We start from the raw sequence: 24862 nt of genomic DNA on the forward strand, positions 1-24862 counted from the left end.
ACAAGTTCATGCCTGCGCAATCAACACATCTTTTAATGCACTGTAGTATTTTGGCATAGGAATGTAACATCTGCAGATGTTTTTTTTGTGCCGGAATATGGTGTGCACATGATGACTTAATGAGTTGATTGCTGCGGTAGGTAACATAAAATAATGGGAAAATGAAGAGAACCGAGGCACATGGGACCCGACCCTCCCTTCTGTCAGTGGAGCTGGGAAGCTGACTTTTTATGGAATTAATTGCAAATTTGGAGGAATCTATTCCCTGCTTGACAATCCTTTAGTGGCATGGCTGAAAAGTAAACTTCTTCCACTTCCCAGCTTTCTGCCAGACAGTATGCGCAGAGATGCCTCAGGATGTTAACTCTTTCCAAACTCGCCTGAAGGGTGCGGGTGCCTTTCAATGCTCTTCCATCCAGCATTACCTTACCCGAACTTTCATAGCTTTGAAAGCCTTTCTCAGGCTCTGTCTGACTTAGGTGAGCTTCTTAGCGGAGTAATAACGCACATCAAAAGCTGCAAAGATGATAATCTCCTTCCTAGGTATTTCTCTATTTTATTGTAATTGAATGTGTTCTTGTGCTTCATTAAATCAAAAGAGCTCAGAGCAGAGCCCTTCATTCCTGTTGCTTCGCAGTTTTTTTATATATATATATAGATGAGAAATTTTCATTTTGCTTTGCACTTGCATCAGCCCCCTTGATGGAGATTGCATATAGTAGTTCATTTAATAATCCTTTTTTAAAAAAAATTATGAAAGTGTTTACATTTTCACATCAACTGATCTCGGAAAATCCAGACAGAACAGCTTTACCTTTGGACTATGAAGTTTTGCTTAGGTGACCTGTTTTGCATATGTCAGGAAGATTGGCAGCACGTGAAAAGGTTGTCTCTCTGGCGTCCAAAAATCATGAGCAGGCAGAAGCTACTGCTGGTGGTATCCTTGGAAGCAATAGCCGGTGTAAACGCCTGAAATGGGGTGTGTCGAGCATGGGCAGGAGGTGGAGCTAAGGCAAGGATCTGCCAGATCCTAAAATAATCCAGCTACCAGCATATTGTGCAAAGAAATCCAAGCCAGGCCTGTTTACTGTGCCAGGCCAGAGCTGGATTGGGAAACCTGCGAACATATCCTGCCCACCCCCTTTGAACAGCTCAAATGGCAAGGCATCTACCACTGCCCACCAAAGAGAATTCTTTCTTTTTTTAAAGCCATTTTTGTTTTTGTTTCCATGGACTCTGCAGCATTAGCCAAAAAACAACAATTTGAATATGTTATAAACCTGCAACACCAGATGGTGGCAGAGAGCAAAAATAAAATAAAATTCTATGTGATTTTTACATAGCATCCCCCCCCCCCCGTTATAATGATTTAATTCTGATTTAAAGGGTCCCCCCCCCCCTTTGTGTAGATCCACTCCATCTCATACAGGCAATTCAAGTAGCTCCTCTTTACCCCTTGCTTTCTTCTACAGTGGTACCTCAGGTTACAGATGCTTCAGGTTACATACGCTTCAGGTTACATACTCCGCTAACTCAGAAATAGTACCTTGGGTTAAGAACTTTGCTTCAGGATGAGAACAGAAATCGTGCTCTGGCGGCGCGGCGGCAGCGGGAGGGCCTATTAGCTAAAGTGGTGCTTCAGGTTAAGAACAGTTTCAGGTTAAGAACGGACCTCCAGAATGAATTAAGTACTTAACGCGAGGTACCACTGTATTTCCTTTGCAGCTCCTTAGACGAAATAGTTTGCCGCTTTGAATTTCATCAGCATTTTCTGATGCTTTTGAATGAAATTGCCATACGTTATGAGTGCCTGTGAGTACGGTGTTTTGGACTGCGATTCTGTGCCGATGAACTATATAGACAGATGTAGTGGATTCACACCAACAGAGATGCTCCCGGCGAAATGATGAGACAATATTTTGCAAAGTCCTCACTTCAGGGAAGTACTGTTGTTACTTCAGTAGACTTGCGGCAAATATACGAGTGACGTTGGTGTTGGAAGGCTCCATTTAAACCCATAAATTGAGTACCGACAGCAGGATCCTAGGCATGTTTACTCAGGAGCAAGTACCACTGCGCCCTGTGGGGCTTCCTCCCAAGGAGGCATACATAAGATTGCAACATGAGGGTCATGTGAAACTTGAAATGCCCATTACCAATGGATTTCTGTTGCCAATTTTCACTTCAAGGGAATATTTGATGCCAAGTAAGTGAGGTTGCATGAGTTGGGACGTTCCATTCCACCATAAGGAACAGATGTGGGACTGTTGCGTGTCACGTGTCTGTAACACACACCAGCATTGCATGCTGGGAACTCCCGTTTGCGTATAGCTTTCTGTTTTGCTTTGGACACGAAGGAGATCAGACATGCTTCCTTTTGTCCTGATCTACGTTGATCCATACAGTTCAGCCAGTGTTTTCCTTCTGCTTCGTGATTAACTTATCACTACCTCACCAGACCATTTTTTTCAGGGGGCAGGGAATAGACTGTTTTTGTGACTGAGCAGATCTGGTGAGTCACCCTCATGAAGCAGCAGTCAGCTAGGAAAAGAAAAGCCTTTCCTGCAGTTATTATTATTATTATTTTTCTTGTTGTGGGCAACCGGCCTTTGGATTTCCATGCACCTCTGCAAGTAGGAAGCTGTCAGATGATGTGTAATGAGGTTGCAGTTTCAGATGCTATCTCCAGTTGTTCCTTACTCATGCTCCGAGAGAGCTTGTGTTTCATCATCTCTTGGCTTTCAGAAGAAGGAAAAGTGCTCCGGCGGCATCAGAGAGACTCAAAATTCCCAACAATTAAAATAGCGAGGTGACTCTTCGGTTACGAAATATGGCAGTACCAACTTTGGAGTAATTGCTGCCCTGCTTGTGAGCCACGATGAGCTTAAGGAAGGTGACTTTTGTGGCTTCCAGTTTTGGAAGGGAGAGTGTTGTTGGGAGTGGAAAGGAATGCAGCCCCCTTTCTGGGTCAGCCTCCCTTCCAGTGGAATGTCATCCAATTTTCACCCCGGTGAAAGAAATGCACCAAGAGGAAACAACACACCCAGGTGCCATTCCACTGTGCTACGTTTTACTTTCTCTGAGATGCATCCAGCTCTTCGTCAACATGCAGAAGTTCTCATCCGCCATCCTTGCCAAGCAATAGAGTGGGGAGGAGAATGCATGGAAAAAAATTGAAAGTATGGGTGGTGGTTGTTGTTTTTTTTTGTAAAATATCCCCATACCCAAATGGGAACATTTGCAGTGAAAACCAAACCTTGCCAAAATTCAACATGGCCCTACTTGTAACTCTTCCAGATCCGTTGGACATCATTCTCTCTGCAGTTGTGAAGCTTTAAAAGGTAAAGGGCAAAGGGACCCCTGACCATTAGGTCCAGTCGTGACCGACTCTGGGGTTGCGGCGCTCATCTCGCTTTATTGGCCGAGGGAGCCGGCGTACAGCTTCCAGGTCATGTGGCCAGCATGACTAAGCCACTTCTGGCAAACCAGAGCGGTGCACGGAAATGCCGTTTACCTTCCCACCGGAGTGGTACCTATTTATCTACTTGTACTTTGACGTGCTTTCAAACTGCTAGGTTGGCAGGAGCAGGGACTGAGCAACGGGAGTTGTGAAGCTTTAGCATGTTGCTAAATGTTTTTGGTTTTTTTGTTAATGCTTAACAATTAAGAAAATTCTTAACAAAGGAGCTCCTCCCATGGCACTGTCTCACCAGTTCCATTTTCTTAAATGTTGAGCAACTGTTTGTTTTTGTTTTTTTGCAAATAAAGGGACGCGGGTGGCGTTGTGGTCTAAACCACTGAGCCTCTTGGGTTTGCCGATTGGAAGGTCAGCGGTTTGAATCCCCACAACAGGGTGAGCTCCCGTTGCTCTATCCCAGCTCCTGCCAACCTAGCAGTTTGAAAGCACACCAGTGCAAGTAGATAAATAGGTACCGCTGTGGCGGGAAGGTAAACGGCATTTCCATGCGCTCTGGTTTCCGTCACAGTGTCCCGTTGCACCAGAAGCGGTTTAGTCATGCTGGCCACATGACCCAGAAAGCTGTCTGTGGACAAACACCGGCTTCCTCTGCCTGAAAGTGAGATGAGCGCTGCAACCCTGTAGTCGCCTTTGACTGGACTTAACTGTCTGGGGTCTTTTACCCTTTACCTTTTACCTTTGTTCACACACAACATATTCTCCTTCATTTGTTTTAACTACAGTCCGAGGAAGAGTTCTGTGAAAGCCAAAAGCAGGATTGGGGAATCTGTGGCCCCCACAGATGTTGTTGGGATTACAAATTCCACCATCTCCATTCGTTGGCTGGGGCTGTTGAAAGTCCAACAACATCTGGAGAGGCGTCTCTGTCTGAAGCAACCACACTTCTTTTTCGGTTGGCCCTAAGAAAGGTTTTGTTCTGTTACTATCCCTTGGATCTCCTTCAAAACAGATCAGCGTAGCTGCTTGGCTTTTCTGTGCGCTTCCTTTGAAGAGTTTCCAATAAGCAATCAATAAGCTACATTCGGGTTTTTTCCTTCTCAAGTTCTGCTCTGATGCACTGTGAACCTACTGGCGACTGGCCACAAATTAAGAGCATGAGTGAAAAAAACCCAGTTTCCTTAGCAACCAGCTGTTTTCCCCTCCTCAATCCAGTTAGCTATTTATTAACAGAGGACATGGGGAGGGGGACAGTGAGTGCAGGGATGAAAGTCTGTCCGTCAGTTCCCAGCGCTGCATATGTAACTGGAGGAGCTGCAATGATTTATCATGCAACTGTTGGTTCTCTTAGACAATTAAGGGAATCTTAAAGTTGATGATTTCTAACCCTTAGGTGCAGGGGAAGGGCATTTCGCATTGAAAAGTAGGAGGTAGTCTGGAGCAAAGTCGAATCAGACAGTTTTGACATGGATCTGTTTCCATTTTTTCCCAGTAGGGAGACTCATACAAGTACCTCCTCCAATGACTCACTGTTCATTGTGGCTGGACTATAGACTCATCTTTAAAACTTGGTTATATGTCACTGCACGTCTGGAATTTGTTTTTGTTTTTATACTGAATATGCACCATATATGCTTCTATTATTGTTTATATGGTTGTGTGTTCGTATGTATATTCTCCTTAAAAACCAAGGTTACAATCACCCAAATGGAAAATGATGGACTGACTGTGATTTATTCTCAGTTGAACATCTGGCTAGTTCAGATGGCAACCTTGAGCTAGGTTGAGAGCTTTGAGAAAGAAGAACGGTCACTTGATCCAGGGACAGTCCATATATATATATATATATATATATATACATATATATACATATATATACATATATATGTGCGCGCGCACACACACACACACACACACACACACACGTGTGTGTGTGTGTGTGTATACCTGTTCCGACTTCTTTTTCTTTACAACAACAACAATCTTTATTACGGTCCAGAGACCCAACAAATCGTTACAAAGCAATACACAATTCATACAGCCTACCTCCAGGTTAAACAAGCATTTTGTTCAGAATATAGGGATCATTGGTTCTTGCAACCACTGATAAGAACTTTGCCACTGCTAATGTTCTAGCATTTGTCCGGTTTTCCAACAGGAACCTGACATAGTGAGCCTCTGATTTTCCTGGGAAAGGTACCAGCAAGTGTAGTATCAGTTCAGCCCTGGCTTGCTCATATTTTGCACAGTGCAACAAAATATGTTTTATGGAATCGATGTCTTGAGCACACGAGCGAAGTCTGTCCTGGTAGGGAACTCCTCTCAACCTGCCATCCAACACTGCAGAAGGAAAGACGTTTAGTCTGGCTTTGGTGAAAAGCCTTCGATAGTTTGGTACTGCCAAGTTTTTAATATAAGATGTTAACTTAAAGACATGCCCATATTGTACTCCTACTGCCAGCGGACTACAGACTGCGTGTGATCGAGATCGCAAGTCACTGTGTGCATTATCCCATAATGACCTCTTTTTCTTAATGGTGACTGCTCTGGCTGCAGAGAGAAAGCATTCCAATTGTGCAGGTGAAATATAACTGGTAGAATTCTACAGCAAGGATGTCCAACAGGTCGATTGCGATCTACTGGTAGATCCCTGCGAGGTTTTGGTAGATCGCAGTCGATCTCTGGCTCACTTTCCTTAGCATCGCTAAAACTGACTCCTGCCCCACCCTCCATTGTTGTATGATCTCTGGGTGGGAAGACAGAGCTTTCTCTGTGCTTTCTCTGTGCTGTGATCTTTTTGAGCGACTTTAACCCTCTTGCCTTTAACCCCCAACATGGAACGCCCCCCCAAAACAGTCATTTTTAAGCCCCCCTTAACTTCTCCCTAAAAAAGGTACCACAGGATGGGGTATCAGTGTGTGAAATGATCCAATGATCCCCAGGCATGCACTTCCAGCTGGTGTAGATGTCAAGTGCCAGCATGACCAATGGTCAGGGGAGGTGTTCCCCAGTAACACCAGGAGGGCCACATTATTGTGAGCTGCTTTGAATGCGAAGTACGTTGTCAGAAAGATGGGATACATGATTAAATTTAATCAAATAGAATAGCAAGTTCCCCGCCCACGGTTTTACAGCATGCAGACACTAACCGGCGAAGGTGTAGCCATCCATTGCATGAACTCCCTGATGTCACATGGGTTGTTGCCAGTGTTAGAAACTCGGATATAAAAGCTAGGCGCCAAATGGCTTCTTAGCCCAAGGGTACAGTCCCCCAAACAGAATATCTAGTTGTCATTTTGGGTTAAGGTAAAGGGACCCCTGACCATTAGGTCTAGTCGTGGCCGACTCTGGGGTTGTGGCACTCATCTCACTTTACTGGCCAAGAGAGCCAACATTTGTATGCAGACAGCTTCTGGGTCATGCGGCCAGCATGACTAAGCCACTTCTGGCAAACCAGAGCAGTGCATGGAAACGCCGTTTACCTTCCCGCCGGAGCGGTACCTATTTATCTACTTGCACTTTGACGTGCTTTCAAACTGCTAGGTGGGCAGGAGCAGGGACCAATCAACGGGAGCTTACCCCGTCGCGGGGATTCGAACCGCCGACCTTCTGATTGGCAAGTCCTAGGCTCTGTGGTTTAACCCACAGCATCACACGGCTCTAAAGTCTTATTTTTCAAAGCATGGCCTGAATGTGATTGATTGCTAGTTCAGATGACAACTTTGAGCCTTTGAAAAGGCTAAGCAAGGTTAAGAGCTTTGAAAACTTAAGCAAGAAAAGCCAATAATAATAATAATAATAATAATAATTATTATTATTATTATTATTATTATTATTATTTTATTATTTATACCCCGCCCATCTGGCCTATTCCGATCTCTTTTTCTGAATGGTGACTGCTTCTCAGGTTGCACAGGAAAAAGCAATTTAGTTCCAGAAATTCATTCTGATTGTGCTGATAAAATATAATGGATCAAATTCTACAGGATGGGATATTAGTGTGTGAAAAAAGTCCAGATCCAATGATTCCCAGGCATGCATCTCCAGGTGGTGGAGATGTCAGGCCTTCACTTGGTCGCAAGTGGTTGATAGCTGGATGCAAAATGCGCCTGGCTAATTTCGAAGACGCCGTCAGAGGTGCTTAGGGGCAGACCTTCATCATTGTCTTTTGGTAGGTCCGGCTTCCACAACTCTTCCTCCCAAAGTTGGCCAAGGTTGCACTCCTGAAGAGCTTAGTTTGCATTTGCCTGGGTCTAGCTACCGCATCACGCTGCAGACGTAGAATTACTCGAGGCAGTTTTAAAGTATTGAAGGTTATTCGAGTACTAGAAATATCATATCAATAGCAGGAAGGCACCTTTACAACTGGGTCATTGTGAAATCAGTTTTGCTAGGCTTCTGTGTTACAGGTATCACTCACCGAAAGAACAGAATGCTTTGATCTTCTTTTATCAAAAGCCTGCCCTCTGTTTTCTTCCCAAGAATGAAGAATTAACAGATGGCGGCTGTACTGAAACTTTTCATGTTTTTAATCTGATGAGATAAAGAGCTCCTGAAAAATATCTAGCCACTCAATAGTTAACACTGAACGGATCTGGGAACATTCTGTGGCCATTTTAAAATGTACTCCCAGTATATCGTATAAAAAAACCTAGCATGTTACATTCAACAAGTGAGACATGAATCCAGGGGTCACAGGGTGGAGTGTTCCTGCTCAGGATGCCCATTCAAGTTCTACTCCACCCACCCCAGTTTTCCAGTCGACCCTGACAAGAGTCATTCAGTATTTTGTACCGCCTGAGCATCCTCGCTGACATGTTTGGGGGTTCCCCACCTTGGGATCTTCCCACCGAAAAGTTGTTTGTACTTCTGCAAACCTCAGGGATTCCCTGAGCCTCTGTTACATCCACCTTGTGTGTGGATGGTGCCATTCTGGCTAAGTAAAGATGGTCAATATGAGTATACCAATACCCAGTATGTTGTCGAGCACAATTGAAAGTGTTGATGCTGTCCTTTAAAGCACTAAACGGCCTCGGCCCAGTATACGTGAAAGAGCGTCTCCACCCCCATCGTTCTGCCCGGACACTGAGGTCCAGCTCCGAGGGCCTTCTGGCAGTTCCCTCACTGCAAGAAGTGAGGTTACAGGGAACTAGGCAGAGGGTCCTCTTGATAGGGGTACCCTTCCTGTGGAGTGCCTTCCTATCAGATGTCAAGGAAATAAATAACTACCTGACTTTTAGAAGACATCTGAAGGCAGCCCTATTTAGGGAAGTTTTTAATGTTTGGTGTTTTATCATGTTTTTAATATTCTGTTGGGAGTCACCCAGAGTGGCTGGGGAAACCCAGCCAGATGGATGGGGTATAAATAATAATTATTACAGTGGACCCTCCATATACGAATTAAATTCATTCCAGGGGTCCGTATTTAACCTGAAAAGTCTTTAACTGGAGGTGCCGCTTCTGCGCATGCGCGCGATGCAATAGAGCACTTTGGTGCATGCGTGCGCTGTGAAACACAGAAGTATACACTTCCGGGTTTGCCGGGTTTGCAACCTGAAGGTTACATATCCAGAGCGGTACGTAACTCAAGGGTCCACTGTATAAGTAGTAGTAGTATTACCAAGATGAAGATCTACCAGGCTTGCAAGCTGAACACGCTGCTTTATGGAAGTGAGTCATAGGCAACTTCTTCCCACCACGAGTGACACCTCTATGCCTTCCATATGTGCAGCATCCGGAAGATTTTTGGCATCACATGGCAGAGCAGAGTCTCAAACAGAGATGTGCTCTCCAAAGCCCACATTCCCACCATATTTGCACTCCTGTCTCAGCAGTGTCTACACTTTGCTTGTTCATGTACACGGAATGGAAAGTGGTAGGATCCCCAAGGACGTGCTTTATGGGGGGTTGGCTTCAGGCACTCAGGTTATTGGCAGACCAACCCTGCATTGCCAAGTCATGAAGGCAAATGGGACATGAACGCTGGCAACATTAACCCTGCCATGTGGGAACACCTTGCAGATGACCACAGCACCTGGAGACAGACAGCCCGGTCATGTATCCACAGCTGTGACTAGAGGAGGAATGACCCCTGGGAGGAGTTCAGAGAGAAGAAACGCCATGGTGCATCTGTAGCAGCAAAACCGAACACCTTCACCTGCCCCAGCTGCAATAAAACATGTCTCTCCCATATCAGTCGCTACAGCCACAGCAGACGCTGTAACTCTCCAACAGTTTGACTTCACGCCTGAAGACACGCTCTTCCATTGTCTCCTGAGATGGATAGATGCCAACTACAGAGAACATGTTGAGGAATATTCAGTAAGCCTGTAGCTGTATAACCCATTCCCTATTAAAGCTTCTCTCCTCCTGGTTTCTGACTTTCCCAGTCATTTTGGTGTAGTCCATCATCTTCATCAGCCATTCGTCTCTGGTTGGAACTTTAATTTCTTTCTATCTCTGGGCCAGTAGTATCTGCACTGCTATTGTCACATACAGAAATAGTCGTTTCTGCTCCTTTAGTATCTCTGCACCTAAAATTCCTAGTTCAAAAGCTTCTGGTTTTCTCACAACGTTATTTTAAACACTTTTTTAAACTCATTATAAATCATTTCCCAGAATTCTTTTGTTATCTTGCACGTCCACCACATGTGGTAGGACGTATCTGCCATCAAATCTTGAGCCTCTCCATCATTTAGCTGATCCCATGGTGTGCCTTTAAATCGCCTCGAGAAATGTATGGGAAACGAAATTCTTACATTAATTTAATAATTAAATGTATTATTAAATAATATTAAATAATAATAATGATCCTGATGGCTTCTGGCAGGGCGTGTGGAGAATCTCAGCATGATAATTTCCCTTTCTCCTTTCATCCTTAGCAAATCAAGAGTTTTGGCAGCACCTTCAGAAACATGAGTCCTATAATGGCACACAGAAAGACAGCATTTGATTATGATTTTATTTCCTAAATAAGGGCCAGCCTGAGGTTATCTTATGAGCTCCTTGATAAGGGCTATGGACTAGGGGGGCCATTACATCTGCCAACATTAATATCCCCATTTTTAGACCCCCAGATTTCATCCCAATTTACACAGCTTGGAGAAGGACTTGGTAGATGAGAGAGGAAACGTTCTCACTGCCTTCCTTTCAGAGGTTTCTTACTAAAGGGTTAAGACAGGAGGCAAGTCAGCTATGTTGTACCTGTTAATGTTTTCAGATACAGCCAAGTTCTGTGGGTGGGAAAATCTTGCTCTGCCTCATCGCCTGCTGGTTCCTGTGTGTCTTAATAGAGCTTGTGTTAGCAAAAAGTGGTTTTGGAGGAAAGAATTGACGAAAGGCTGCTAACTCCACCTCATTTACTGCTGGAATGGGGGATTCAAGCCTAGCTTACTTATGTTTGCATTACCATGGTGCCCTGTGTAATATTTTTCGCGGTTACATGAATTGCGTATGACCAGCTGTCTATAAATAGCACTTATATTAAGTACTTACATGCCGCACAAATTCTTTCTCCCTTCACAAATAAATTTACAGGGCACACATAAATCTTCACCGAGAAGTCATACATTGCAAAATAACATTATTATAATTTTTTTTAAAAAAGAAGAAGATCCCATAGCATTTAGAAATCAACTGAACATGTTTTGACACCTGTCTACAGATGATTTCCCACTTGTGTTATATTTTGGCTATCATCGCTCGCCGCGAACATGAGCAACTCCTTGTGAACTTTCGAACCTCTGTAGTCTCGTTCACTCATCGGGATAAGAATTTGCATTCTTCCAGCAGGTAGCTCTCTTTCTCTCCAAGTTAGCGTCCTGATCCTAGTCCCAAACGGTGGGAAATGGAAACAGTGGTCTTCCCTTTTAGACAGAAAAGAACGTCATGTTGATGCCTCCATGTAGATAGGAGCCTTTGGTCGCCGGGCCAAATCCACAGAAATGTAGATTTATGGTTCTCGGAGAGAACTTGAGGCTTCTTTGTATGGCGAGTTGCACCAAACAATTCACTCACTGTGCACAGGTAGTTCAGATAGATGAGTTACTGACACCTCCTGTTTATGCTTGTTTGATGGCAACATTTTGTGGATGGTGGCAATTGGTAACCATGAGGCTACTGCCTTTGAAAGACAACTAAGGAGTAGGGGGGGCAGCACCCTTGCTTGCAAGTGCTGCTATGCGGTGAAGGCATGAGTACTGTGGTCAGTATGTCTACAAAGTAATATTTCACAAAGCTATTGTACTACCAACCTTACTTGTGAGACATGGACCACTTATAAACGCCATCTCCAACTCCTCGAAAGATTCCATCAACGGAGTCTTCCAGAATTTTTACACATCACTTGGGAAGACAGGTGAACTAATACCAGTGTACTGGAAGAAGCAAAGATCACCAGTGTCAAAGCCATGATTCTTCGACATCAACTTTGTTGGACTGGTCATGTTGTGCGGATGCCTGATTATCGTCTTCCAAAGTGACTACTCCATTCTGAATTTAAAAATGGAAAGCTTAATGGTGATGGTCAACAAAAGAGGTTTAAAGACTCTCTCAAGGCAAATCTTTAAAAATGTGGTATAAGCACAGAAAATGGGGAAGCACTGGCCTGCAAGCGCTCCAATTGGAGAACAGCCTTTACCAAAGGTGTTGTGAGCTTTGAGGAAGCACAAATTCAGGATGGAAAGGAGAAACGAGCCAAGAGGAAGGCACATTTGGCAAATCCTCACCGTGATCAAGTCCTGCCCGGAAACCTATGTCCCCACTGTGGGAGGACGTGTGGATCCAGAATTGGCCTCCACAGTCACTTACGGACTCACTGTTAAAACCGCTTTCATGGAAGACAATCTTACTCAGCCACAAGTGTTCGCTGAAGAAGAAAGATAATCAAATGCAGAGCTATTACTGCTCATAAATGGGTTCTTTCAACACATTATTTTGGTTACCTCCAAGAACATGGAGTCTCCCTTTGCTTTAAAGGCAGCTGACACAAAACGATGAATAATACTTAACTTGGTCCAGACACTGATTCCTGCATAAAATCTGCATAAGTAAACAGTTTAGTTCCACATTAATGGGAGGCTACGGAATGGAAGAGTTTGCCAAAAAGGGCTGACATAGTTGCACATAGGGAGAAACATACTAAGAGGAAGGCACATTTGGCAAACCCTCGTCATGATCAACATCCTGTCCAGAAACCTATGTCCCCACTGTGGAAGGACGTGTGGATCCAGAATTGGCCTCCACGGTCACTTACGGACTCACTGTTAAGACTGTTCATGGAAGACAATCTTACTCGGCTACAAGTGATAGCCAAAGAAGAAGATGTATTTCTGATGTCATGACACATATTTGTGCTGGGCAGCTGAATAGTGATGACCACATAGCCCTTGTATCTCTCTGTGCTTCCATGAATGAATATCCACCAATAAGGATGTGTACTTTCTCTTGAGTATTTGTCAGTCACAGCTCCCTCTTCCCTACCAAACTACCCCATCTGCTGGAAAAGGGATACTTGAGGTCCTTGGTGATAGAGGTGAGCCCCAGACCCTCACCTGGTCTTGCCACAGGTGAGACCTAGAATACCACAGAATGCTCCTCACTCCTTCATTTCTGTTTAGGCCAACGTAACTTGCCTCCGCTGGGAAAAGGCAGTTCTTATTTTTTTAAAAAAAGTAACGTGAACAGTTTGATAGGCTAACGTGAAATGTCAGGCACACTATTCAAAGAAGAATTTCTCAATCCATTTTTTTAAAAATTAAGCTGGCGTGAATGGGATATTTTTTATGTTAAAGTTTATACATGCTAGTTGATGCATTGATGTTGAATTGATTAGGTTTTAATAACAAAATATTAAGATTCCTATGATAAATGGCATGTTCATAGGGCAGTTATGATGCTATGTTATATGCACATGGGTAATATTCAGTCATGTAAGACCTACCTATGAACTCCAAGAACCACACTAAGCTTGCAGCAATAAAATGGCTGGCATGTTTGCAAAGCTAAGCAGGGTCCGGTATGGTTTCAAATTGGATGAGGAACTGTTTGTTGAGATTCCTGCATTGCATGGGGTTGGACTAGCTGACCCCTGTTGTACCCTCCAACTATGATTCTATGATGATGTGTATAATAACACAGAATAAAAAAGATTTTCTGTTATCTCCCTCTTTCTACCACAAACATCCGAAGTGTGGAAACTTTGCTGTTCTGGTGGATTTCCATGTTACGTCGCATGACTCCAGTAAGGACACTGTGTGGTTTTCTGATCGTAAGAGAGAGGTAAGGCTCAATCATTTGTGCTTTAAAAGCACACAATTTAACCGGGGAAGCAGGAGATTGCATTGACTTCTTCGCATTTGGTTATTGCATGTTCCTAATATCTTGGGAATTTTTATTTGTGCTGCTGGAGGCTCCCTTCTTTTTTTTGGGGGGGGGGGATTGATATGATATTTGATACTACAGGGAAAAACTCTGGAAAAGTGACCTGAAGTTTACAGCATGTCATTCTTTGGAGGCGAACTACCTGGAAATGAAAATGATTCACAGATGTTATTTAACTCCAAGTAGGCTTGCTAAGGATGTGTAAGACTGAATCAGATAAGTGCTGGAGATGTAAAGAGGTGGAGGGAACGTTCCTTCATATGTGGTGGACTTGTAAAGGAGTAAAAGAGTAGTGGGAAATGATCTATAATGAATTGGGGAAAAATGTTTAAAAGTACTTTCCCAAAAAAACCCAGAGTCCTTTCTGTTGGGGATAATTCAGACTGAAATTCCCAGATGTCAGAAAAGGTTGTTTATGTCTGCAGCAACCGTGGCCCGTGTTTTGTTAGCCCCAAAATGGAAAACAAGTGAGGTCCCAACCAAAGGAGATTGACAACCTAAAGAAGACTGGAAAACGTTTAATGAATATATGAGAAATAACTGTGTACAGCTGAAAACGCTGGCAGCATTAAGATAAATTCAGCAGTGTAAACAAGTTTTGATGGATGCAATAATGGAATACTGAATAGTATAGTTTTTGTAAAATATGCAGGGATCTATGATATGTAAAATGAACCATGGGATGAGAAGAAGGGAAGTCATTGATATTTTAAGGATGTTTAAATGAGTATTTTAAATTGTAAAACAGAAAATTTAATCAAAAACAGATGATAGATGATAGATAGATAGATAGATAGATAGATAGATAGATAGATAGATTTGAAGATACTGCCTGCATGTATGATCTGGAGTTCATGATCTTCTAGAACAGCTGAATCTGCAGGTATTCGTGCTACTGCGGCAAAGGAGCAACTCCCTTCCTTGCTTCTTCTTGCTTCTCTTCACTCCCAACTGGAGGGGTGTGCCTGTCTCGCTGATTCCTGTATGTCACAGCAGCCCATAGAGCAGCATATGTAGAAAAGAAAACACTTAGATTTGCCTAAGGAAGAATAAGGGCAGTGATGTGCTGCATTTATATTCTGCCTTTCCATTTAAAAGACAGCAACTAAGCGGCATCAATCTTGATGGTTACCTTTCTGCCTCCCCCGCTTTGCTTGCCTTCTCCTGTTTGCCAAATCCCTTTGCCTGCAAGCTTGAGGGATGTCTCTTTATTTTAACTGATGTCTACAAAGTACGGTACAAAAGCAAAGAGCAGTCACTTTGCTGCTCCTGCCCTCAGCTGTAAGATTGCTCAGGGATTTGTCACTCATCTATTTTCTATTATTTCTCTCCTCTCCGATATCCAAAATACTCAGTATACGTGGATCTAGGAATGAGCATGATGTACTTAGAAGTATATGCAGTTGATTTCAAATCAAGTTTAGAACTGCAGCCTGCATTGCTTTTCAGCTTGTTTGCAAGGACACTGCACGATAAACAAATCTGAGAATTCACAAGTGGTTTCTCAGACTTTGTAGAAGATGCTCCAACCTGTCTGAAAACAAATATTTCTTCTAGGATGTCTGCTTGCTGCTAAAAGATGTGGTTGATTCAAGGGTGACGCAGTACCTGAAAGGTCGCAAACGGCACGGACAGTCGAAGGAAATGGAACACGCAAAAGTTAATCCTTTGTCTCTGAAAGGTAGGAGCTGCTTATAACAACAAACACAGCGCGATTTCCCCACAGTTGTTTTTTAGCTTAAGCTTTTGAGTGTTGAATTGTCTCATTACCTAGACTTCCATCAAATAGTCAGGTTGAACACCTTGGTAATAGCTGAGCGCCATTAGAAATTATTTTGCCTACGGTAATATTGGCTTGGAGGGGGATACAGTCATTGGGTCAAGCCAGCACAAGGCATTCTGTCCATTGGGGTACAATGGTCCAGAATTCAGTATTGACCCATAAGACAGTCTACCACCTGAAAAAACAACAACCCACTGTTGGGGTGAATAGAAAGAAGAATTTCACTGTATGGCAGCGAATTAGCTAGTGACTGATAGGGCCAACTAGCAAAACTCCATGGCTCAGGCTGGTCCCTTGGTTTGCTTCGGCCTTAGGATGAAAACTGCCTCATATAGGGTGAACACAGCTTCATGGAACTAGAAGGGCATTTGTTCATTTTTGCTGGCTTGCTTCTTTAGAATAGCCAGTAGGTTATATGATGAGTGAATAGTAGGGCATCTGGTGAACTGGATTTGCCCCACGAGCCACCAATTTCCTACTGCTATTCTAAAGCTTTTTTTTTTTTAACTAGAAAAGCAAGAAATTGCATCTCTCTGCTCTCCATTTCCTGTTTTGGGGTTCATATTGCCTAGCTTATTTCTAAAAGCAGCATGGATATCCTTTCCCCATTTTCAGAAGACTTTGTGCACCCCAAGCTTTTCTCCCTACAGCTACTGTGTCTGGAAGGGATAGTGTGAAAAGGGTGTCCTGCAAAGGAATGGGTAAAATGAGTTTGGAGAATGTTTTGGTTTGATCATTTGGATAATGTGTGAGTGTCTGGAAGCAGTTGGAGGATGGATGGCGGCTAACAGATTGAGGTTGAATCCTGACAAGACTGTTTTTGGGGAACAGGAGGCGGGCAGGTGTGGAGGACTGGAGGCGGGCAGGTGTGGGGGACTCCCTGGTCCTGAATGGGGTAACTGTGCCCCTGAAGGACCAGGTGCACAGCCTGGGAGTCATTTTGGACTCACAGCTGTCCATGGAGGCACAGGTCAAATCTGTGTCCAGAGCAGCTGTTTACCAGCTCCTTCTGGTATGCAGGCTGAGACCCTATCTGCCTGCGGACTGCCTCGCCAGAGTGGTGCATGCTCTGGTTATCTCCCGCTTGGACTACTGCAATGCGCTCTACGTGGGGCTACCTTTGAAGGTGACCCGGAAACTACAACTAATCCAGAATGCGGCAGCTAGACTGGTGACTGGGAGCGGCCGCCGAGACCACATAACACCGGTCTTGATAGACCTACATTGGCTCCCACTACATTTCTGAGCACAATTCAAAGTGTTGGTGCTGACCTTTAAAGCCCTAAACAGCCTCGGTCCAGTATATCTGAAGGAGTGTCTCCACCCCCATCGTTCTACCCAGACACTGAGGTCCAGCATAGAGGGCCTTCTGGCGGTTCCCTCACTGCAAGAAGCCAAGTTACAGGGAACCAGGCAGAGGGCCTTCTTGGTAGTGGTGCCCTCCCTGTGGAACGCCCTCCTACCAGGTGTCAAAGAGAACAACAACTACCAGACTTTTAGAAGACATCTGAAGGCAGCCCTGTTTAGGGAAGCTTTTAATGTTTGATGTATTACAGTATTTTAATATTTTTTTGGAAGCCACCCAGAGTGGCTGGGGAAACTCAGCCAGATGGGCGGGGTATTATTACTATTATTTATTATTATTATTATTATTATTATTATTATTATTATTATTAGCTTTTAGGAGGTGGGATAGAAAAGCCCCTATCCCCACCCCTCTGGATTTCTTGTAGTATGGATAGCGAGAGAAGATCTGCCTAGTTTTCACAACATTTTTACTTGCACTTGCAAATGCATTTGTGCATATTCATCCCATTCTCCTTTGCTCTGCCTTTCCCTCCCTCCGTTGCTTCTCCTGCTGTTGAAATTTAAATTGTAAGTTCCTCGGGACGGAGGACTGCCTTTCTTGTTTCTTGCTTTGTAAAATGCCACACACACTGGTGGTTTTACGGAAATAAACTGTAATAAATGTATGTGCTGGGAGGAGTTGCCTGTGTGCCTGTTTTGACTGGATTATTACAGGCCTGGCTTCTTGGAAAGTGGGGCAACTAGTCTGTTTGCTTTCTCTTCCACACTTTGTAGTCCTAATTCAAACTAATAGCAGACGAGATGGTAAACCTGTGTCTGGTCTAAACTGCTTCAGACCATGGTTGGTAGCTCATATGAATGGATCTGGCAAAAAATAAGAAAACTAGATGCTGGGGGAAAGAGTTCTTGACTCATGTTCTCTGTGACATACTAGTTTCCTGCTTGGATGCTTTTGAATTAAGTTTTATGGAAATGTTTTCTCTTCAGCCATGTAAAGTCCCACCTGCAGCTTGAGGAAGTACACTCTGGATCAGAGATTGCCAACCTTTTTGGACCAGAAGGCAATTTTTTTCTGACAAAGTAATAATCATAAATAAATAAGAATAAAGATGTGTGCCCCACCACTGAGACCATTCCATCGTAACTATCCAACCTCCCAGAATTTCAACGCCTCTTGCGATGGTTTGACCCCTTTCCATTTTAACAGTACAAATTCTACAAACAGCCTCCATAGCTCCTTAAAATCATTTCTCCTTCATATTCCCTCTCTTACCTTAATGGCACATTTTAATTTATCATTAATAGCTATATCCCACACCTCTTTGGATGGAACACAGTGCTCTAGCTAGAACAGTCAGCTCTGAATTGGTTCTGTTCAGTGATTTCGCTCGGTGTTTCAGCTTAGTGATTCAGCTCCGCTCAGAGGGTGGCTGCGTCTGGCTGTGCTCTGATGTCCATCGATCCCACCTTCGTCGCCAGTGTTAAACAGTGGGTAGACATAGCAGACGACGCAGCGATTTCTCCAAAGCAGCTCTTTATTTGTAAGCTGGAACAGAACTGAACAGCAAACAGCTCAGCCAGCCTGCTTTTATAGGCAGCCGGCTGTCAACATTGTAGCAACAAAAAACCCAGGGTTTGCGTGTCGAGGTCCCCAGGGCCACCCCAATAACTCACACATCACACAGAATTTTTTGTTTAAGATTTTTGGCATAATTTTGGCCACAACTTTATTGAAATACAAATTTGTGAGTGGTTGCTTAGGCATTGGTTGCGACTATCTGCCCCCACCATGGGGGACATACTGACATTCCGCACAATGCGAAAGTCAGAATAGGGGAATACACTTGGGGGAAACGCGGAGCAGGGAACCTGCCCTCACCCCAAATGCAACCAGGAGCTCATTGCTATGGCCCGAGCCCCCTTGACAGAGTGGACAAGCAATAGTTAGCCCCCAATTCCTTTAACGGAATCCCTTGCAGCAGCAGCATTAGAGGGGCAGGCACTCAACCTACCAAGGGCAGGCACTCAACCACTTCCCCTCAACCAACCAAACCATAAACCAATGCCCAACCGCAACCTTACAAGTTGTGACGATTTGCTACGCAGTAGGCAAAAACCAAATGGCCCCAGCCAATCAGCCAGATGGACAAAATTCCTACCAGGCCCCTGCCCCAAGAGCAGACGACCCCATGACAGGCATAGCAAGGTCAAAGCGAACAACCCTAATTCTAGGGAGGGGGAGGATGGGCAATCCGATGCACGGTCGAAAAGAGGAAGCCCTAGCCTCGTGCAAGGAGTTTTAGCATTTCTGGCTGTCAATCAACAAATGGCAACATTAACTTCTTCCCAACAACAAGGGAAGCCCCAATCGCATCAGTGACCAACGAACAATTAGCCCGCCCCAACTTTGGAGTGTCCTGGCGGCCCCCACCGCAACACGTGCTCTCCATGAAGGAGAACACGCTTTCCCGCCTAAAATAACTGACGTGGACCTGAGTGAAAACTATCTACACGATACTCCTGGTGGCCAGGGTGAGAACTTCAATACATAACAATTGATTGTGATTTTATATTTATATGAACGAACGTAATGAAGCACCCCCTTTCTCTGTTTCCCCTGCAGCTTCCCACCACCACCCAAAAATTGCTCCGAAAGTTCTTTGAACCCCACAAGAAAGATTTGACGCAGGGTGCTATTGATGGTCATTGACCGTTCTCATTACCCACCCACCCCCACCCCGGTATATATGTCACAATTCTCAATGGGATTTCTCAAGCATTTGACCTGCTCTGTAATTTTTTCCTGGGAGCAGCAAGCAAACTTTAAATGAAAGGTCTTTTCTGTAGCTTCGAGGCTTCGCTGTTGAAATATTGAGCGGAGAAAGATAATTAAGGGATTAGATATCATTAAACGTCCTGAAAATGCAGAGAGCTGGATATGCTAGTAGGGATGCTAAATATTTATGTGCCTACATGGGCTAACAAATGTTACGCTCTTAAAAGAAATTAGCCAAATTAGACAATCAAATCTTTTAGCACTCTTGCAAACTTCTGCTTCAACCAATTATCTCGTCTACTGTGTGTCATATATATATATATATATATATATATATATATATATATATACTTTAGTTTTTAATGTATTTTTTCCAGATATGTGAGGTTTTCAGTCCCTGCAGCAAAGAAAAATGGCCTGTCTTAAAACATAACTGAGAAGCAAAGAACAGAGTATTTCTAATCTAAAATGACTGGGCGGTAAAGTGGGGGGAAATACATAAATTTTGGAACAGAGCAAACAATGGGAGCGACACCTACAGAAATGTTTTGGATCACTGTGGGCCTCCTAAGGCCTGTTTTGTGGTTTTGAAGAAGGCTTTGCTGAATTCAGTCACGGAGCTCTTCAGCTGCCAGTTTTTGCTGGGAAGGGCACACCTGCCAGGCTATTCTGGATAACTCAGCAGCAAAAAAGGCATTTTCCCAGGCTCCGCAGGTGAACGGTCTTTAATAGCCGTGGGAGACAGCATTACGCTGCTCTATCCTGTGCTGCAGATTCTTGCTGGCAGCCTCGTCGATGTCCAAGTCAACTTGTCAGGTATTGCCTTAGTAAGCTTTCCGGAGGAGGCTGCAGGTGACCTGGCAAGTTCAGGGACTTGCAAAGCAAACCAAGGAGTCTGAAATACCACTTCCTTCAAAATGCTATAATTAGGGGCAAAACAACACTACTTGCAGCACCAAGCTTAGTCCAGCATGCTGTGGTTTCTGCGGTTAACTTGAAAATCTCCCCCCCGTCTCTCTCTCATTTTTATTATTTTTTCTGCTTTACAAGTTAAAAGGTTGCTTAACAACCTTAAAATATCAATGACTTCCCTTCTTCTCTTTCCATGGTTCATTTTGCATAACATAAATCCCTGCATATTTTACATAAACTAAACCATTCATTATTCCATTATTACATCCATTTAAACTTATTTACACTGTTGAATTTCTCTTAATGCTGCCAACTTTTCAAGTGTACACAATTTCCCCCATATATTCAATAAACATTTTTCAGTCTTCTTTAAACGTATGTTCTTCTTGTTCTCTTATTGCTATATGTTAGGTCCGCAAGCTGCACGTACTCCATCAATTTAAGTTGCCATTCTTCTTTGGTTGGGACCTCGCTCGTTTTCCATTTGGGTGCTAACAAAACACGGGCCGCAGTAGTGGCATACATAAATAACCTTTTTTGACACCTGGGAATTTCCATCTGAATTATCCCCAACAAAAACGTCACTGGGGTTGTTGTTTTTAAAAGTGCTTTTCAACATTTTTTTCAATTCATTATGGATCATTTCCCAATACTCTTTTACCCTTTTACAGGTCCACCACATATGACCACCTTCAACCTCATTGCATTTCCAGCACTTATCTGATTCAGTCTTCTACATCTTAGCAAGCTTAATCCGAGTTAAATACCACCTGTAAATCATTTTCAGGTAGTTCTCCTTCAAGGAATGACATGCTGTAAACTTCATCTGAAGTTAACTCAAAAATCTCGACAAGACCTCTGCTGCTGGGGTCTTGCCTCCTCCAACCTTAATTTCTTTGCAAATGGTGGTGTTTTAAATGGCACATCTCATTGACTGCTTCTTTAGCTGCATGGAACAAATACAGGGAACTGGACACAGCAGACAGGCAGATTCTTAATTCCCCCACCCACTGCGGTTTTGTCTGCCAGTCACCTGATGCTGGGTGATTGGCACCTGTCAGTATTCCAAGGAGGCCACAGTAACTGCCAATCAGCTGGCCGGTGGTTGCAGGGTGTCAATTTGGAGGAAGCAGTTTGGATTCATACTGCCTCTTTGAAATGGAAAAAATAAGCCCCACTCAATAGTAGTTGATGGGGAGCTTCCTGCTTCTTCTGTTCCCAGTGAGGTTTCTGGTCAGAGATCCCTGCTTGCAGAGGAACAAACGGTCGTTCGCGTGAAGCTTCCAATTTATTTCTTTGCAGCTGTTCTATTGTACCTGCCCCTCAACCGAGGACATCAGGTGAGGGAGGCAGGCAGGTGTGGCTTATAATAATATGAGCCAGGATAATAATTATGAGCCAGGATGGGCAAGGATCAAGCAGACAGGTGGTCGGTTTCACTTGTCCAAGCAGCCTGTCCACATCCTCGGAGGTAATGGATTGGAATTGATCCCATGTAACATGACTAGACAGCACTCTAGCACTCTCCCGCCCTGGCCCTGCTCCCACGGAGGAGTCCACCTCTTTCCGAATCTGAGCGACTTTATCTGCAAAAAACTGCAAGATCGTTACAGAAGATCTTGAGGTCCTTACAGGGCCCCAATAATGAAGGTGGGTCTGCTAAATTGTGAACCGCCTGAAAGGGTCTCCTGCTGCTGTTTTCTGCAGATGTAATAGAGGCAGTGAAGAAGGTCCTCTTTGCCATCACTATCGCCACTTAGTAGTGTTGATGTTGAGGTCTAACCATCTCAGTGATTGTTTCATTGTCCTTAAAGGTAAAGGTAAAGGGACCCCTGACTATTTGTCCAGTCGTGGTCGACTCTGGGGTTGTGGCGCTCATCTCGCTTTATTGGCCGAGGGAGCCGGTGTACAGCTTCCGTGTCATGTGGACAGCATGACTAAGCCGCTTCTGGTGAACCAGAGCAGCGCACGGAAACGCCATTTACCTTCCCGCCACAGTGGTACCTATTTATCTACTTGCACTTTGACGTGCTTTCAAACTGCTAGGTTGGCAGGAGCAGGGACTGAGCAACGGGAATTTACCCTGTCGCGGGGATTTGAACCGCCGACCTTCTGATCGGCAAGCCCAAGAGGCTCTGTGGTTTAACCCACAGCGCCACCCGTGTCCTTTCATTGCCCTTAGCCCTGGAGAAAACCACGGGGCTGTCCAGATTCCATGCAATCAGAGAGGGCACTTCAGACCCAGATAGTCGATAGCCCTGGTTAACTCCGCGTTCCAGTGGGCCACCAGCAAATCAGCTGAAAGGCCATCAGCATGAGATAAAACATCCCCTACTACTCTCTGGAAACCATTTAGGTCCATCCAAATCGGTCCCACTTCCCTGTAGAGTGGAAGTGTAGCTTATTGGGGGTTTCCTTGCGAGCCAAATTGTGACTTATTTCCAACTGCTAATATAAGCATTTGTGGTAGGCCGGAGCCCCCACGGGCAGGTGCCTGAGATGATCAGCTGACTGGATAGAGGGCCATTTCCTGCATCCAGTGGCCCCTAAAAGCTTATTCTACATAAGTGATTAATCTTCGAGGAGCCACAAGAATTTTGGTTGTGGCGGCTGCCATGGGCTAACCTGGCTAACCCTCAGGAATTTATTATTTTTTCGAAATGAAAATGTTGCTGCCGCCTAAATAGAAACAGCTATTTTTAAAACAAAGAAAATGTTGGCACTGTCAGTTCACATTTAGGGTCTTTTGCATTCAACACGCTAAAGACATAGGATGCGGCTGTTGATCAGCTCCTCTAATTTTTCTAATCTCTAACCACAGGGGTGTGAACAGAGTGACGAAGGCCTTTGTCTGTAGTTGTCATATCAAAGGCACTTTTCCAAGTGAAATTGGTATCATTTGAATGAGTTCCAACTCCCAGCGGAAACAATTTTTTCCTCCTCGTAGATCATACGCTTTTTCTCTCAAAGCTACATGCCGTGATGAGGAACTAGGCCTTAGGGAAACTTTGAATTTCTGTGGAGGTGTTTAAGCCTCCTAAAATAATGTCAGGATCCAGTCTTGGCTTATTGGCTCTCATCCACTACATTGCTGCTTCCAGGCACAGATCCATGACATGCGCAGCCTCTCCTGACTCAAATGTTACAGGGAAATAGAGCTGGGTGTCATCCACATACTGATGACACTTTGCTCCAACTCTCCTAATAGCCATTCTCAGCAGCTACATATAAATATTAAATTGCATTGGCAACAGGATAGGGTCCTTCAGCGCTCCAGTTGCCAGGGAGCCACCCCATGCTATTTTCTGGAACCATCCCTGCACGTAAATCCCCCCCCCCAAAAAAAATGTTTTATTGATTTTCATACAATTTAACAAATTCAGTTAAGTTTCAATGCCGTCTTTCCTTAATATTTTGACTTCCCATCTTTACTCCCATGATGTTTCTGTTCAAATCCTTTATCTACTGCCTTAAATGTTATGCGGCAGTCTATTCAAAAGGGGCCTTTCATCTGATCCGGTTAGTTATAGATCAGTTAGTTTGCTACCTGTAATTAGCAAATTATATACAAAGCATGTTTACAGTAAGCTTGTTGATTGGATAACTGATGAAGCTGTTTTTGCCGAAGAGCAAACTGGGTTTAGACAAGGCAGATCCAGTATAGACCATTGCTTTGTACCAGCCCATTTGATAGATAACTATGTTATGTATTTGATAGATAATTATGTTAAGAAATCAGGTGGTGTGCTATACGCAGCTTTCATTCATTTGAAAGCTGCATTTGATTAAATCTCTCAAGTAAGACTGTGGGATAAGTTGGACTCTTCAGGTATATATAAAAGGTTATTGTTCTTGATTAAATGCCTGTGTAAAAACACTGGAGGAGACTCTTGAGAGTCCCATGGACTGCAATAAGATCAAACCTATCCATTCTGAAGGAAATCAGCCCTGAGTGTTCACTGGAAGGACAGATCCTGAAGCTGAGGCTTCAATACTTTGGCCACCTCATGAGAAGAGAAGACTCCCTGGAAAAGACCCTGATGTTGGGAAAGATTGAGGGCACAAGGAGAAGGGGACGACAGAGGACGAGATGGTTGGACAGTGTTCTCGAAGCTACAAACATGAGTTTGACCAAATTGCGGGAGGCAGTGGAAGACAGGAGTGCTTGGCGTGCTCTGGTCCATGGGGTCACGAAGAGTCGGACACGACTAAACAACAACACATTCCAGTACCCAGAAGTGAAGAGCTTAGTTCCAAGAAATGACCAGTCCATAATTTTAATGGTAGG

General features: G+C 44.1%; 1 protein-coding gene across 3 annotated transcripts in view; it reads left to right on the forward strand.

Moving 5' to 3' along the window:
• SLX4IP (SLX4 interacting protein) overlaps nt 1-24862 on the forward strand; it is a 96385-nt gene that overhangs the window by 42613 nt on the left and 28910 nt on the right. For all 3 annotated transcript variants that reach the window (XM_080999403.1, XM_080999402.1, XM_080999401.1), the window contains exons 3-4: nt 13604-13693; nt 15353-15476. In XM_080999403.1, the coding sequence (XP_080855529.1) occupies nt 13604-13693; nt 15353-15476 (214 nt within the window). The remainder of the gene's footprint in view (nt 1-13603; nt 13694-15352; nt 15477-24862) is intronic.

This window comes from Podarcis pityusensis (genome assembly GCF_964106645.2).
Source record: "Podarcis pityusensis genome assembly, chromosome: 3".
Taxonomy (NCBI): Eukaryota; Metazoa; Chordata; class Lepidosauria; order Squamata; family Lacertidae; genus Podarcis; species Podarcis pityusensis.